This window comes from Bos javanicus, chromosome 6 (assembly GCF_032452875.1).
Source record: "Bos javanicus breed banteng chromosome 6, ARS-OSU_banteng_1.0, whole genome shotgun sequence".
NCBI classification, from domain to species: Eukaryota; Metazoa; Chordata; class Mammalia; order Artiodactyla; family Bovidae; genus Bos; species Bos javanicus.
This window is the reverse complement of record NC_083873.1, coordinates 7,305,086-7,322,552: the sequence shown is the minus strand read 5'-3', so window position 1 is coordinate 7,322,552 and position 17,467 is coordinate 7,305,086. Positions and strand designations below refer to the sequence as shown.

Here is a 17,467-nt window from a genome sequence, read left to right as displayed (position 1 = left end):
ACAGAGTCAGACACGACTGAAGTGACTTAGCAGCAGCAGCAGTATCACACTGCTAGTACACACCACTTGCAAGTTTAAGTTTCCTAAGTATTTTAATGTGAAAATAGACTCACAGGCCATTTCCTGACCATATTTTCTCCCACTTATCTCAACATTCATATGAGAGATGTGCACTTATGTAAATTTTGTTTCCCTGATGATTACCAAAGTTTCTACACTAAAACCCTAAAAAGAAAAAGGAAGTAGTATAGTTGAAGAATGAGTATTCTATGACAAATGTAAATACAGTTCATGTATCCAATGCAGAATTTAAGTATTTTCCAACCATCATTTTACCAATCTAACGGCTCCACCTCCATTCTACCTTTAAAATCCTTAAACTTTACTTATAATCAATTTTTAATTCCTCTATTACCACATTCTCTCTCCTGAGAATTCATTCTAAGCCTCAAAGATTGAATAGCAGCTAAATTCATTAGGTGTGATCTTGAATCCCCTCAAATAAATGTAGAAATATTGCCATCTTAGCCACAAATTTCACACAGAGGAGAGAAAACATCACAAATGTGCCACTTCTTAAAATGAAAATAAAATAAAAATAAAGACTTTTTATCAAGCTTTATTGTAAAAATAGTTTCAGATTTACAGAAAAGGTTACAAAAATGGTACAGGGAGTACCCAGACACCCCTCATCCAATATCCCCTATTGTTAACATCTTATAATAGCATGTACAACTAAGAAGCCAGTATGCCTGCAGACTCAGTCACTAAGTCCTGTCCAACTCTCTGCAATCCTATGAACTGTAGCCCACCAGGTTCCTCTGTCCATGGGATTTCCCAGGCAAGACTACTAGAGTGAGTTGATATTCCTGACCCAGGGATTAAACCTGCATCTCCTGTATCTCCTGAATTGGCAGGCGGATTCCTGACCACTGAGCCACCTGAATGGCACATTACTAATAACTAAAGCCCACACTTCAAGTTTCACTAGTTTTCCATTAGTGTCCTTTTTTGGCTTGAGGATCCCACATTGCCTTTAGTCATTACATCTCATCTCTTCTGGTGTTTTCCAGACTTTGTTTTTCATGACAATGACAGCTTTGAGCACAGTTTAGGGAATCCTAAAGTATGTCCATCAATTTGATGTTTTTTCTCAGCTCAAGTTTAATAAAACTACAAAAGATCAAAAGTGATACCCTACTACTGCACACATCAGCTAGCCAGCTCCAGAACACAGCTCAGGCCTTCTTCAGAGGAAGAAAGGCTGGCCTCCCAACCCCTGCAGGAAAGGCCAGTGCTGTCCCACACATCTGGACCAAGTAAAGTGTGTTTTCATGACAACAGTACAAAAGAGGTTATGTTCTTATGGCCACCTACTGCAGCCTGGCCCTAAAATGGCCCAGCACTCACTTCTGATTAGAGAAATATTCTTTGCTCTGGGCATCAGGCTTCTTGGTATCACCACCAGGCTTCCAGCCAGCTGGCAAGTCCCCATATGTGTCAGAGACGCGGAAAGGCCTGAACTTTCAGTCTCAGTGTCTCATCCACAGAGCGGCCAACAGGAAGGTCGTTTATGGTAATCTGTGGTAAGATACCTTTACCATCAATAGTAAAAAGGTTCCTGAATGAGAAGCCCTCATCAGCCTTTAAGACCCCACAGTACTGAGCAACGGTGCGCTCGGGCTCTGATATCAAGGGAATGTGCATGGCCCCCAGCCTTCCTTGTTTCTTGGGTATGTTGATCCACGCCAGGTGACAGAAGTGAGAACCCAAAGAAGCACCAGTTACTTGGTAGTTGAGTTTCTTAAATTCTTCTGCCCTATCACTGAAAGCAAGGAGCTCCATGGGGCACGCAAAGGCGAAGTCAAGAGGGTAAAAGAAGAACACAACGTATCTTCCTTTGTGGTCAGACAGACTTATATCTTTGAACTGACCATCTGGCATAATGGTTGTAGTTTTGAACTGGGGGGCAGGATGCCCAATTTTCACATTTCCTGAAGACATATTGCTATCGGCAGTTCTCAGAGAGAAACCACACAGCCCAGTTAGGAGGAAGACACCCATCAATTTGATTTTGGCTGATGCTTTTCTCATGGATAGACTGAGGTTAGGGCTTTGAGGAAGAATAACACAGAAGGAGGTGAAGTGTTGTCATCATATCTTATGAGGGTTCACACTAACAATATGACTTATCAGTGTTGCTGACATTGCTTACCTGGCTTAGATAGTATTTACCAGATTTCTCTACTGTAAAGTTCAAGCTAGTTTTAGAAAAGGCAGAGGAACCAGAGATCAAATAGCTAACATCCGCCGGATCATGGAAAAAGCAAGAGAGTTCCAGAAAAACATCTATTTCTGCTTTATTGACTATGCCAAAGCCTTTGACTGTGTGGATCACAATAAACTGTGGAAAATTCTGAAAGAGATGGCAATACCAGACCATCTGACCTGCCTCTTGAGAAAGCTATATGCAGGTCAGGAAGCAACAGTTAGAACTGGACATGGAAAAACAGACTGGTTCCAAATAGGAAAAGGAGTACGTCAAGGCTGTATATTGTCACCCTGCTTATTTAGCTTATATGCAGAGTACATCATGAGAAACACTGGGCTGGATGAAGCACAAGCTGGAATCAAGATTGCTGGGAGAAATATCAATAACCTCAGATATGCAGATGACACCACCCTTATGGCAGAAAGTGAAGAGGAACTAAAAAGCCTCTTGATGAAAGTGAAAGAGGAGAGTGAAAAAGTTGGCTTAAAGCTCAACATTCAGAAAACGAAGATCATGGCATCTGGTCCCATCACTTCATGGGAAATAGATGGGGAAACAGTGGAAACAGTGTCAGATTTTATTTTTTGGGCTCCAAAATCACGGCAGATGGTGATTGCAGCCATGAAATTAAAAGACGCTTACTCCTTGGAAGGAAAGTTATGACCAACCTAGATAGCATATTCAAAAGCACAGACATTACTTTGCCAACAAAGGTCCGTCTAGTCAAGGCTATGGTTTTTCCAGTAGTCATGTATGGATGTGAGAGTTGGACTGTGAAGAAAGCTGAGCGCCAAAGAATTGATGCTTTTGAACTGTGGTGTTGGAGAAGACTCTTGAGAGTCCCTTGGACTGCAAGGAGATCCAACCAGTCCGTTCTGAAGGAGATCAGCCCTGGGATTTCTTTGGAAGGAATGATGCTAAAGCTGAAACTCCAGTACTTTGGCCACCTCATGCGAAGAGTTGACTCATTGGAAAAGAGTCTGATGCTGGGAAGGATTGGGGGCAGGAGGAGAAGGGGACGACAGAGGATGAGATGGCTGGATGGCATCACTGACTCAATGGACTTGAGTTTGAGTAAACTCTGGGAGTTGGTGATGGACAGGGAGGCCCGGCATGCTGCGACTCATGGTGTGGCAAAGAGTCGGACACTACTGAGCAACTGAACTGTACACTGAAAACTATAATACATTGATGAAAGAAACTGAAAACACAAATAAGTGAAAAGATTGTCCATGCTCATGGAGTGGAAGAATATTGTTATAATGTCCATACTATGCAAAGCAATCTATAGATTTAACAGAACAGAGATCTCAGAAATAACCCCACATATACACAGTCAGTTAATTTATGACAAAGAAGCCAAGATTATACAATAGGGAAAGAATAGTTTTCTTCAATAAATGGTGTTGAGAAAACTGGAAAACCATGTGCAAAAGATCAAAAGTGGGCCACTATCTTACACCATACACAAAAATGAATTCAAAATGAATTAAAGACTTGAATATAAGACCTGAAACCATAAAACTGCTAGGAGAAAAAAACAGGTGGTAAGCTCCCAGACATCAGTTTTGGTGATGATTTTTTGAACCTGACCCCAAAAGTAAAGGCAACAAAAGCAAAAATAGGCAAGTTGGACTACATCAAACTAATAAGTTTCCTCATAGCAAAGGAAACCATCAACAAAATGAAATGATAGTTTATAGAACAGGAAGAAATATTTGAAAATCATATGACCTGATAAGGAGCTAATATCCAAAATAAATAAAAACTCATAGAACTCAATAGAAAAAAAAATCCAATTAAAAAATGAGCAGAATATCTCAATAGATATTTTTCCAAAGAAGACACAAACAGCCTGGAGACACCTAAAAAGATGGTCAATATCACTAATATCAGAAAATGCAAATCAAAAATATAATGAGGTATCACATCACACATTAGAATGGCCATTATCAAAAAAGATAAATAACAAGTGTTGGTAAGAATGTGGAGAAAAAAGAGATGTCATGCACTATTGGTGGGAATGCAACTGGTGTAGCCACTATGGAAAACTACATGGGAATTCCTCAAAAAAATTAAAAATAAAGATGGAGTGTGATCCAGCAATTCCACTCCTTGGTATTTACTCAAAGTAAACAAAAACATGAACTCAAAAAGATGTACCGCCATGTTCATTTCAGCATTATTTTCAATAGCCAAGATATGGAAACAATCCAAGTATCCACTGATGTATTAATATGAATGAAGAAAGATGTGGTGTATACACACACATGGGATTATTAAGCTATAAACTAGAAAGAAATCTTTTCATTTGTGACAACATAGAAGACCTTAAAGGTATCATGCTAAATGCAATACATAGGAGAAAGACAAACATTGCATCATCTCACTGATGTGTGGAATAAAAAAAACAGATTCATACTATAAACTGCCAGTTATGAAGCAAGTCCTGGGGATGTAATGTACAACACAGTGACTATAATTAATAATACTGTACTGCATATTTGAAAGTTATTAAGAGAATAAATCTTTAAAAATTTCTCACTACAAGGAAAAAAAAAACAATTTTATAACTGTGTATGAGGATGATGATTAACTAGACTTACTGTGGTGATGATTTCACAATATACACAAATATCAGATTATTATTTGTACAACTGAAACTAATATGCCAACTACAGGAAGGAAAAAAAAAAACAAAACTAGATGGAAAGACATCCAAGATGGAGAAAAGAGCATAAACAAAATATAAGAGCTCTCTCTCATTCATTCAGTGTTTTTGCACCGTAACCCAATGGAAACATTCATTTTAAGATCTTCAGTAAATTTCCATAGCTTAGCATAAATGGGTGGTGCTTAGTCTCCCCAAAATTCATTATGCTGATGTCCTAACCTTTGGTACCCTAGAATATGACTATATTTGGAGATAAGATCTTTAAAAAGGTAATTAAGATTAAAAGAAGTCATCAGGACAGACCCTGATCCAGTATGACTAGAGTCCTTCTAAGAAGCTAAAAGAATACAGGCACAGAACAAAGACAGAACTATAGACCAATGGAACCAAATAGAAAGCCCAGAGATAAATCCATGCACTTATGGACACCTTATCTTTGACAAAGGAGGCAAAAATATACAATGGAGAAAAGACAATCTCTTTAACAATGGTGCTGGGAAAACTGGTCAACCACCTGTAAAAAAATGAAACTAGAACACTTTCTAACACCATACACAGAAATAAAATGGATTAAAGATTTAAACGTAAGAGCAGAAACTATAAAACTCCTAGAGGAAAACATAGGCAGTACACTCTGACATAAATCACAGCAAGATCCTCTATGACCCACCTCCCAGAGTAATGGAAATAAAAGCAAAAATAAGCAAATGGGACTTAATTAAACTTAAAAGCTTTTGCACAACGAAGGAAACTATAAGCAAGGTAAAAAAGACAGCCTTCAGAATGGGAACAAATAATAGCAATCAAAGCAACTGACAAAGAATTAATCTCAAAAATATACAAGCAGCTTATCAATACCAGAAAAATAAATAACCTAATCAAAAAATGGGCCAAAGAACTAAACAGACACTTCTCCAAAGAAGACATACAGATGGCTAACAAACACATGAAAAGATGGTCAACATCACTCATTATCAAAGAAACGCAAACCAAAACCACAAAGAGGTACCATTTCACACCAGACTGCTATCAAAGTCTACAAACAATTATGCTGGAGAGGGTGTGGAGAAAAGAGAACCCTCTTACACTGTTGGTGGGACTGCAAATTAGTACAACCACTATGGAGAACAGTGTGGAGATTCCTTAAAAAACTGGAAATAGCACTGCCATACGACCCAGCAATCCCACTGCTGGGCATACACACTGAGGAAACCAGAATTGAAGAAGACACATGTACCCCAATGTTCATCGCAGCACTGTTTAGAATAGCCAGGACATGGAAGCAACCTAGATGTCCATCAGCAGATGAATGGATAAGAAGGTTGTGGTACATATACACAATGGAATATTACTCAGATGTTAAAAAGAATGCATTTGAGTCAGTTCTAATGAGGTGGATGAAACAGGACCCTATTATACAGGGTGAAGTAAGTCAGAAAGAAAAACACCAATATAGTACATTAATGCATAAACATAGAATTTAGAAAGATGGTAATGATGACCCTATATGCAAGACAGCAAAAAAGACAGAGATATAAAGAACAAAGTCTTGGACTCTGTGGGAGAAGGCAAGGGTGGGATGATTCAAGAGAATAGCATTGAGCCATGTATATTATCATATGTGCAACAGATGACCAGTCCAAGTTCCATGCATGAAACAGGGCACTCAAGCCGGTGCACTGGGACAAGCCAGAGGGATGGGATGGGGAGGGAGGTGGGAGAGGGGTTCGGGCTGGGGCAGGAGGGTGGACACATGTACACCCATGGCTGATTCATGTCAGTGTGGAGCAAAAACCACTACAATATTGTAAAGTTATTAGCCTCCAATTAAAAATAAATAGTTTAAAAAGAGAGAGGCACAGGGAGAACAGGATGTCAAGAAACAGGGTCATCTAAAGCCAAGGAGAGATCTCTAAAGAAACAAACCTATGGATACCTTGATCTGACTTCTTGTCTCCAGAACTGTGAGAAAGCAAATTTCTGTTGTTTAAGCCACCCAGTCTGTGGCATTTTGTCATATCAGCCTTAGCAAGATAACACAGATGCTCAGTTACAGATTCTAAAAATCACACCCATTTTGGCAAAATTCCCCACTGTGATTTCTAATTTAAGCATTGTCATTTAACAGCTCTTTCTATGCAATAGTGACATGAAGAGTAAAGGTGAAAAAGTGATATAACGTCAGCCTTAGGAACAGCTTTAGCTCTTTGAAATTAAAATTTATTATGCCCTTACAAACTTGTCCATTCCCATCCCTAACCATAACAAGAAATTTTACTCTAGCAATTTCAAGAAGCCTCAGGGATCTCTTAGCACTTTACTCGCTAGGTATTGTTGTTATTTAGTCACTTAGTCCTAAATAAGGACTCTTTGTGACTCCATGGGCTGTAGACCACCAGGTTCCTGGCCATGGGATTTCCCAGGCAAGAATACCGGCGTAGGTTGCCACTTCCTTCTCCAAGGGATCTTCTCAATCAAGGGATTGAACCTGCATCTCTTACACTGGCAGGATGATTCTTTACCACTGAGCCACCTGCAAAGTTCAGACCTTTTGATAGCAGTATGCCTGCCAACTGCTGCGACATAGTGCTCCAACTTGGCCGCTTCTAAGTAAAAGCTTCACCTAGATCCACCTTTTTGTTTCACACCAGGTGAAAACTAAAAGGGAAAACAGAAAATAAATTTCAGTGGCATTTAACAAGCACAAGTGCTCACTCCGTCCTGCTGACTCTGGGATCCCATGGGCTGCAGCCAGCCAGACTCCTGGGTCCATGAAATTTTCCAGGCAAGAACACTAGAGTGGGTTGCCACTTCCTACTCCATGCACATGCCTAGGGCTAAAAGTATTCCTAAATATCTTTAATTTCCTTTTACAAAAAAATAGATCTATGCTTTACTTTCACCCTTAAAGAAACGTAAGTCACGGATGTTAAGACCCAAGTGCGCTCTTTCCAGAGTCAACAGCAGCTCTGGAGACGCTGTGGATCACAAACTGGGGGAGCGGGCAACAGAGGAAATGTTCACACACGCACGAAAAAGCGTCTCCCGCACGCTCCTGTTGTCTTCTCCTAATCTGTGTACAAATTCGTGCGGCAAGGCTTTCGACAATGAGTACAAATACTCCTAAGACATCAGACTCCCGAAAAAAAAAAACAAAATAACTGAGTGTAGGTAGACCATTGACACCCGCGCTTCAGAAACAGCAATTTCAGTGGAATAACGGAAGCTACGGGCTTCCTTTGTAGCTCAGTTGGCAAAGAATCTGCCTGCAGTACAGGAGACCCGGGTTTGATCCCTGGGTTGGGAAGATCCCCTGGAGAAGGAAATGGCTAACCGACTCCAGTATCCTTGCCTGGAAAATCTCATGGACACAGGAGCCTGGCGGGCTGCAGTCCGTGGGGTCGCAGAGTCGGGCACGACTGAGCAACTAACTTACGGGAGATACGAAGTTTTTAAGCAGAGAAAAAAATATAGTTCCACAGAAATCAACCTACCAAAAGGTTATGAAGAAGAGAACTATCGAACCTGGCGTTTTGGTAACAACAGCGACTTCTAAAGTAACTGTCCTAAAGTATACAAGAAACAACACAACCCTTTCACCTTCCTCACACAGTGGACGCGCGAGATCGGAAGGATTTCCTGGTCAGGCGAGAACTCTGTATGCGCATGCGTCAAAGTCAGAAGCCGCGCTTGCAGGGCAGAGCTAGAAGACGCGCGAGGAAGGCGGAGCACTGAGGAAGGGGCGGGGCCATCAGGGAGGCGGTGGCCAACGGAGCGGGCGGGGCCGGGGCGGGGCTGGGAAGGCGGGGCGGAGGGAGCAAGCGCGTAGGCTTCGCCCCTCGCGGCTCCTCCCCGGAATGGCGTCATCAACGGTATAAGAGGGCTTCTGCAGACGAGTCCAGCCTTTTTCGTCCGGTAAGCGTCCGGTTTAGGCTAGGACGGTCGGTTGTGGTTGTTTTATGAGGTAAAGTAACAAGAAAGACGGCTTTTCGGCCTAGTTTAAGATGCAGGAGATGCAGCGGTCTTGTAGTAGTAGATCGACGTTAGCTTTGAAAACGTCTAGGTTCAGAAGCTTGAGTGAACTTCATGTTCGTTCGTTAGCGGGGCGGCCACGTGCAGCCCCGGGCGCTGAGTTGGAAGCCAGTCGCGCGTGGGTCGTGGGCCCTCCGGCAGAGGTTAAATACCGCTGATGACCCGGGTGAAGAAGGTCATGCGTTGTACTGTCGGTGCCATGTGGCCATCTTGAATCTGTTACTCTGCCACTCTGAAGAGTAACACCGCATCCTGACGAGCCGCCAGTTTGATCCAGGTGGTGAGTAGTGTCTGTATTTGTGTTTGCTGGTCTTTTCTGGGATTATGAATCTCCATGTATCTTTGGGACCTGTCGGCTGTGGCAGTCTCCCTTCCTAGCCATGGAAGAGCATATTCTTGTTTATTGGCAAAGCTGTCACCATTTAATTGGTATCAGATTCTGACTTGCACAAGTAACATTCACTTTAAAAACCTGCAGTGTGCTGGGTTATTGGGCAAACATTAAACTACTGTTCAAATGTTTCTAGGAAGCTGAGCGAATTGTTCCAGTGGATGATGGAAAGCATAACGAGGTACGTTCCTGTTCTGTGTATCTCAAACCCTTAGAGCTAAGGATTTGGAAGGCCAGAATTAGCATTGTTCTGGCGTTTTGTAATTTAAATAGCCAAGTGAATAGACTGTAATTGCTTTAGCTGCTAAAATCTTAACACTATGTACACAAATCAGTCTTGCTGAGCTGATTTTCTTCTCTTACAGATACACCAAGAAATCCAAAGTGATGTGGGTGAAGTCTGAGCATCCTGCAGTACACTGCCAAATGTGATTTTAAATCTCGTGTATGGTATTTAAATAGAAAATAAAAGCGTGCTGCTTTTATTTATGTAATAAAATGCTTGATTTGTACATACAGTCTTCCAGGAGTGAATTGATTTATGAGTACAATGGGAATGGTTTAATCGCTAAGTCATGTCCAACTCTTTTGAGACCCCATGGGCTGCAGCCTGCCAGGCTCCTCTGTCCATGGAATTCTCCTTCGGGTCTTGCCATCCAGGGATCAAACCGAGGTCTTTTAAGTGCATAGGTAACTACAGGGAACAAGAGGCAGCCTGTTTTGTTAGGAGCTCCGGTGGTGGTAGCATGAGTTAAGAAGTGTATATGGTATTTAGGGAACACACAGCATGTGCTGTTGACGCTTGGATCTTCAAAAGTCATTTAACAAGAAAAAAGTTATAATAAAGGTTATATTTTATGAAGGAAGCATTCTACCTCAAGGTTGACAAAGCTGAAGGTAACCTGTTAACCTGACCTTTTAATTTAACCAGTCTCTGGTCTAGTTGTTGCAAGGAGGAAGCCAATTATGGCTCTTACGTTGGAAATTTTATTTGGCTTTTATTATGATCATACTCAATGGCTTGCCTGGAGGTCCTTGCCCACCTGTGAATAGAAGAGATTAACACACTTCTGAAGCCTGGATATTCCTCGGAGATGTTTTGTAAGACTGGGGACCTTACTTCCTCACTGTATCTCCCTCTCTGTTCTGCCTTTTGACTTTAGTTCCTAATTGCTTCCTTCTCTCTGATCTATTAAAGAACCTGGCATCGAGACCCCAATAAGATGGTTACTTGGAGGTTCTAGCCTGCCATCTCGATCTTTAAGTCTCTTCCTTGGCTCAACACCTCATTTTGGATGCACGCGGCAGAGCAAGGCTGGACTCAGTAACATAGAATTCCACTATGAATGCACCAGCACTGCAGTTTAATTACAAGGATGGCCCATGAGAAACTAGGAAGAATTTTCCTCACCTGCACAGTATGTTTTTCCCAGGCCCTCATGCATGTGTACACTATAGTTCTGTCATCTCTAAGTGCTTGTACAGTTATTCCTTTATCAAGTGTGTTTTGAAAAATGTTATAATGGCTTGGCATTGCAGTTCTGCAAAGTAGTAAATTATAAAGCACTTTCAGATTAGCACCAGCATTTACATAGCTCCATGTACAAAAGGCCACAAGTATGAAGCAGAAGAGAAGGGATAAAAAGGTCCCTTCATGATCAGCCATTTAAAAGGATTACTTAGTGTACTCACCTCTTCACCTGTCTTTATGCATCTATCCCTTGTATACACAGTTCTTTAAACTACGTATTGGGACAGGTTTTTGTGCCCTGTAAGGCTGCATAGAAAGAAAAAGACGGCCCCAAGTCGTGTCCGACTCACAACCCTGTGGACTAGCCTGCCAGGCTTCTCTGTCCATGGGATTCTCCAGGCAAGAATACTGGAGTGGGTTGCCATTTCCTTCTCCAGTAAGGCTGCATAGTAAGCAGCTATCCCTTACTCCTTTGAGAAACGGAAAACTAGGTGGAAAGAGACTCCCTTGTCTTCACTGTGACTCTCCTGGAGTTTGGACTGAAAACCCTACAAGTGTCTCATTGGCCTCTGCTTGTTAACCCATTTGGAAACTGGGGATACTAAAAATCTTACCTGCCTTTTATAAACTGTCAATGAAGTGTGTAGTCACTTGGTACATAACTGGCATATGGATTAAATACTGCAGTTATGTTAGAGCTTTCCTACAGTACAGACAGGAAAGCATTAAGAAAGCATTCTTAATTGTGTATTTTTATTAGGAAGAGAAAGATAGGTAAGCAACACTGCCACAATGGACATGAATTTGAGTGAGTTAGAGGACCAGGAGCATGGCATGCTACAGTCCCTGGAGTTGGAAAGAGAAGGACACAGCAACTCAACAAAATCTTTATTAGACTGGGCTAAATCAGAATGGCAGGCTTCCCTGGTGGCTTGCAACGCGGGAGACCTGGGTCTCCCCTGGTTCGATCCCCAGGTCGGGAAGATCCCCTGGAGGAGGAAGTGGCAACCCACTCCAGTACTCTTCCCTGGAAAATGCCATGAACAAAGAAGCCTGGTAGGCTACACTCAATGGGATCACGAGTCTGAGCACGACTGAGCAACTTCCAACTTAGGACAGTCAGGAAATCTGCAGGTTTCAGTTAGTTACCAGAAAGTTTCAATAGGTGGCGCTCTTACACCACGGTCTAGAAAAGAGCATGCTGCTAAGGAAAAGGCATTTTTGTTTTACAAAGCAGCAAATATGAAGTCATTAAAAGTAATCAGATAATGTTGACAAGTATGCGGTGGATGAATCAGGTTATGTATTAAACAATTTGAAGGTATTCTTAATGTCATCAGCCAAATTGTGCTAGCAACATACAAGGTAGCTAGAATGTTTTTCTCTAGTTGCCATAGTGACTTGGTATAAAGGCTTCATTCAAAAATGTATTGTGACATAATATTCCTAGTCCAGTCTGTTTATAATAGGATTGCTTTACGTTTTTGGCTTTTATGCTTTTCTCACTTGTGAAAGGCCAGAAAGATTCATATGTGGAGGCTGCTTATCAACCTTCAGGGGAAAAAGATCAGCTTAAAAATTACATGAACAGAAAACACTGCCACGTGTATTTTAAGTATAGTAAAGGGTATTTTTTTATGTCAAAGGTAGGCTCTTAATATGAATATATACCATACTGATTAAGTTACAAAGGAGTTCTCAATCCAAATACATGTAAAAACAGCCTTATTGCACAATCAATATACAATAATCTCTGGAGAATGCTGAGAAATTGAGACAAGACAGGATAACGAATGTAGTCTCCTGTAAAACCAATTTGGGTAGGCAACAGTGCTAAATAAGAAGTCATTACTACACTGAGGTATCTGTAACCAGAATGTTCACATCATTCTCAAGCAGCAAAGAGGTACATCACTTTTATCAACACAGAACACAAAAACAAAGATCTCCTCTCCCATTAGTTGGCATCTCTGGCTAAATGCCAATGTTGGAAATTTTCCAACATATTCTTTTAAATACTATCTTCTTGACATTTCCATGAATGATTACAGTTTGGTGACCCTTTTTATCCAAGGTACAAAGGCTGAGACTTCAGTATAAACACCAGGGGAATCCTTGACTCCACAGCCGTATCCCCAGGAGGTCACCCCATACACAACCCAGCGCTCTCCCAGTCGTTCACACACAAGCGGTCCTCCGCTGTCTCCTTGGCAACTGTCCACACGTTTGTGTTCATGGAGGTTTCCGGCACAGAGCATCCTTCGTGTAAACCGACCCTTATAACGATGTTCACAAAACCTCTTGGGAAGTAAGGGGATGGCTCCTTGTTGCAGAGTTCTTGAGTAGGCTGGTCCTATGCAGGCCAAACAACTGAATTAGATTCCAGCTAAAGATCTTAGAGCTATATTTAACAGTTAAATGAACATTTAGGAGTCTTGAAGATAGAAGCCCTATTGTGGCATTAGTGTAATTTAAATGAGTGATAACTATAAATGGTTTTTTTCTTCAGTGTTTGCAGTTGAAGTGAAGTCACTCAGTTGTGTCTGACTCTTTACAAACCCATGGACTGTAGCCCACCATGCTCCTCCATCCATGGAATTTTCCAGGCAAGAGTACTGGAGTGAGCAGTTAACCATACTCTAATCCTTCACTGATCTGTTTCTCAGTACTGAAGTTTTTGAAGAATAGCTGAGTAACATTTATGGATTTGCCTGCTAGAAAAGGGTAACCTACGGAAAGCACATTTGTGTAGGCTTTAGAATTTAAATTCTCTGTATTAAAATGCTGAGGGTGCAGTCGTGCTAGTTCTGTATTGGCATATCCATCGCTCTAAAACTCATCTACGTCAACTGGCAATTACTATCCTCAATATTTCATGAAGATGATTCAGAAACAACTTTATATACAGACAGCCATAAGTTTAACCTCTTGATGTTAAGGTACTGTATTTACTAGTAAGCCACTCATCTTTGTCTAGTGGCTAAAATGCATAATTGGTAGGTTCTCCATGATAGCCTTTACTTGCATCTAAATTCCACCATTATTGTCCAGTATACTCAACTGCAGTGATTCATTCATAATAAAATCATTTGGTGAAATTTACTTCCTGTGTTACCTCTGTTTAGATGTAGTGTCATAAGGAAGATGACTGAACTTTCCCTGAAGAAGTAATTTTAACACCTACACTTTAATCTTCGATTTGCATCACAGCTCGGCATAGTGTTTCCTTGAGAAAGCATTTACTCTGACCTGATTTTATTACATCATCCAGGAAATGTTTCCATTTTTTATGGCTTCTCTCAGGATTGGTCCCAGTATTCTATATCTGCTACAGGTGTTTCTACATTTTGCTGCTATGAAATAGTGTTGAATCTAAAGAAAGTAAAAGTGTTACTTGCTAAGTCTTTTCTGACTCTTCGCGACCCCATGGACTCCCAGTCTAAAGCCAAGATTTAATGGATAAAATGAACACTGAAATATAATAAATTTATACTAGGTAAAACCTTATTGAAATCATCACCTGTAGAAATATGTATTAGATGCTGTTTTCAAGAGTACAGTTAACAGTGTTAATTACTTTTAATGCAGAGTAGTTAGCCCGATCGTTTCTCCTTATTCAACAGTCATTTGTGAATCGAGTACCTGATCCAGGCGAGACTTAGGAGTTCTGTTTCAAAGACTATCCTGAGCAAGCACTGTTGTTGTTTAGGACGTCATGTCCCATTTTTTGTGACTCCATGGACCATAGCCCACCAAGCACCTCTGTCCATGGGATTCTCCAGGCAAGAACACTGAAGTGTGTTGTCATTTCCTTCTCCAGGGGATATTCCTGACACAGGAATCAAACCCACATCTCCTGCATTAGCAGGGGGATTCTTTACCCCTGAGCTCCTGAGAAAGCACTAGCTGATGTTAAGTCTAGCAAGACAATACAGAAAGCTGTTTGCCTGAGAAGAGCATAAGCTGAACACTATCTGTGGGAAGAATAGGAAGGGGAGAGTGGTGAAGGAGAAACCCAAGTAGGGTGGATCCCTCCTCTTGAACCTCAGCAGCTTTGTTTTGTTTTTTGGCTGTTCTTTATTTAAAAATCTCCATAAGATTTAGTTTGATAAAGGGCTCCATTACAAAAAAAAAAAAAACTAATACCAAAGCCCTTTCTGGGTTGTGTGTGTGTGAGTCTCCCAGTAGTGTCGGACTCTGCGACCCCATGGACTGTGGCCCACTAGGCTCCTTTGTCCATGGAATCCTCCAGGCAAGAATCCTGGAGTGGGTTGTCATTTCCTTCTCCATTTGCTGGGGTAGCTGCATCAAAGTCATCTGGGAAAACTTTGAAACAGAGACAGCCAGGCCCAAGTCCTAAGGTAGCGTCTACGTCCTAATGGAAACCATAGTACCCTCAGGATAGGAATCCAAGTTGCATGCAAGCATCTCACACTTGGTGGAATTTCCAAACAACTAAGCCTAAACCCCCTTTTAAGATGTTGCTACCCACTGTACTGAATGGGGTACTGATGCTGAAACTGAAGCTCCAACACTTTGGCCACTGATGCAGAGCCGACTCACTGGAAATGACCCTGGTGCTGGGAAAGACTGAAGGTGGGAGGAGAAAGGGGCAACAGAGTAGATGACGGTTGGATGGTATCACCAACTCAGTGGACATGAGTTTAAGCAAACTCCAGGAGACGGTGAAGAACAGAAGCCTGGCGTGCTGCAGTCCATGGGGTCGGAAAGAATGACATGACTTAGTGACTGAACAACAACCCACTGCACACCCAAATGGGTAATCCAGACGCAAGAAGGTGGCCATATCTTCACTGTTTCTTTGGGTTTTCTGTTACCTGTGTCTCCCCATCCCGTTACGTAGCAGTTGTGTGCTCTCTTCTGTGGCCTCTCTCTCCAGCGCGGCAAGCAGGCAGGCAGAACGTGGCTGCTGAGCCTGGCACACTGCTCCTCTGGTCCTTGTAACCTAACCAGGGCGATGTCATAGTCATTGCTGTGCGGGCGGTAGAGCCGGTGGGTTACGATCTGCTCAACTCTGATCTCTTCTTCGAACTCCTCCGGCACCAGCGTGTGATAATCCCCAACCCGAACCACGTAGTTCCTAGTACTGTTACCGTACCTGAGAGGCAGAGAGAGCTCATGGGAGGCTTGTTTCAAACACTGTAAACTGGTCACTGCCTGCCAGGAAGCTTAATAGAGATACTTGTAACCCTTTCTTCCAAATCATTAACTCCTTTTGTAAGTTTCCCCTTTCTTTGCATTTCTCTGACCCGACTGCTCTCTGTCTCCTACTCATGTTTTGTCTTCATTCATTTCACTGTTTAACCCAGGTTACTATCTGTTTTCTGAGAAGGATCAAATGTGGAGGATGAATGGAAAGTAATCACTAACCAGTCATTTTCCCACCATGCAAAAGGATCAAAACAGGAGCGAATGGAATAAGGCAAAATTACAGTCCTGCCTTTGCTGTCATCATTTTTCTGTCATTTCCAAGATGGTGACTTTCCCATGAAGTTCCATGAGGGCAGAAACCATGTCTGGTCTAACTCTATATCTCCCAGATAACTTAATTAGCACAGTCCACTTTACTCCCCTTTCCTGTGAACTGAATGTAAACCAAAACTGTTATCTTCAGGCAACATATATTCATTGTATGCTCTCACCTCTTAAATCTCTGTTCAGTGAGACTTGCTTTGACGCTCACTGGAAATTACAGCCCACCCTTGTTTGTCATTCCATTCCCCCAGCACTCCCACTATCCTTACCTGCTCTACTTTTTCCTTTTTAAAAAACTCTACTTTCTAGCAAACTATCTAGTTTACTTATATATATTATTCTCTGTCTCGCCCTGCTTAAACTAAAGGTACTCAAGGGCAGGGATCTTAGTTATCTGTGTTCACTGATGAGTCTCACACATCTAGTATAGCAACGCCAGTTAGGTAGAAATGCAGCATACATTGGTTGATTTAATGAATGAATGCAGATTTTTAATGAAATGTCTTTTTTCCATAGGAACTACTCACATAAAAAATAAGCATAATATTTACTCGATTGATAGGTCTCAGCCTGTTTTTCAGCCAACATACCTTGATTCTGATACATCTACCTAAAGCAGTTTCTCAAGCTCAGCACTACTGACATTAGGGACCAGATTATTCTTTAATGTAAAGGGGGGTCCTGTTCATTATGGGATGTTTAGAAGCATCCCTGGCCTCTCTGTTCACTAGATGTCAATTGCACACACACTCACATACACGCACCCAAGTTTGACAACCAAAAATGTCTCCAGACATTGCCAAATATTCCCTATGGTGCAAACTGTCCCCCATTGCGAACCACCAACCTACAATACAAGATCCAGTCCACCTCCTGATCACTTCCTCTTTCTCACTGAAGAGTACAGCACCTTGTTCACTTCCATCTGTGCATGTGTGCTAAGTCACCTCAGTTGTGTCAGACTCTTTGTGACCCTATGGACTGTAGCCCACCAGGCTCTTCTGTCCATGGGATTCTCGGGCAAGAATGCTGGAGTGGGTTGCCATGCCCTCCTCCAGGAGATCTTCCCAACCCAGGGACCAGACCTGTGTCTTAAATCTCCTGCATTGGCAGATGGGTTCTTTACCACTA

The 17,467-nt window shown here is 41.8% G+C and overlaps 2 protein-coding genes, 1 long non-coding RNA gene and 1 other non-coding gene across 6 annotated transcripts in view; 2 read left to right on the top strand and 2 right to left on the bottom strand.

The window, feature by feature from the left end:
* Positions 1-1,298: 1,298 nt before the first annotated feature.
* Positions 1,299-8,738, bottom strand: LOC133249223 (peroxiredoxin-1-like). The gene is made up of 2 exons (XM_061419298.1): positions 8,441-8,738; positions 1,299-7,604 (listed from the first exon to the last, which is right to left on the bottom strand). The coding sequence occupies exon 2, from the start codon at positions 2,092-2,094 to the stop codon at positions 1,501-1,503; it is 594 nt and encodes a 197-aa protein (XP_061275282.1). The 5' UTR covers positions 2,095-7,604; positions 8,441-8,738; the 3' UTR covers positions 1,299-1,500.
* Positions 8,739-8,841: 103 nt separating this feature from the next.
* LOC133249224 (uncharacterized) lies at positions 8,842-9,883 on the top strand. Its single transcript, XR_009736877.1, has 3 exons — positions 8,842-9,258; positions 9,506-9,550; positions 9,735-9,883. It is a non-coding gene; the product is annotated as an uncharacterized LOC133249224 (long non-coding RNA).
* On the top strand, positions 9,309-9,439 carry LOC133250141 (small nucleolar RNA SNORA24). Its single transcript, XR_009737251.1, has one exon. It is a non-coding gene; the product is annotated as a small nucleolar RNA SNORA24 (small nucleolar RNA).
* A 1,590-nt stretch (positions 9,884-11,473) lies between the features above and the next one.
* PRSS12 (serine protease 12) overlaps positions 11,474-17,467 on the bottom strand; it is a 77,084-nt gene continuing 71,090 nt past the window's right edge. The window contains exons 12-13 of one of the 3 annotated variants that reach the window (XM_061419297.1): positions 15,679-15,959; positions 11,474-13,193 (exon numbers count right to left, since the gene is read on the bottom strand). In XM_061419297.1, coding sequence (XP_061275281.1) covers positions 12,886-13,193; positions 15,679-15,959 — 589 coding nt within the window. In that variant the 3' untranslated portion in view covers positions 11,474-12,885. The remainder of the gene's footprint in view (positions 13,194-15,678; positions 15,960-17,467) is intronic. The other 2 variants (XM_061419296.1, XM_061419295.1) reach the window with 2 other exon arrangements.

Excerpts from the sequence above, each read along its gene's own strand:
- LOC133249223 (XM_061419298.1), bottom strand. The coding sequence starts at position 2,094 with ATGAGAAAAGCATCAGCCAAAATCAAATTGATGGGTGTCTTCCTCCTA.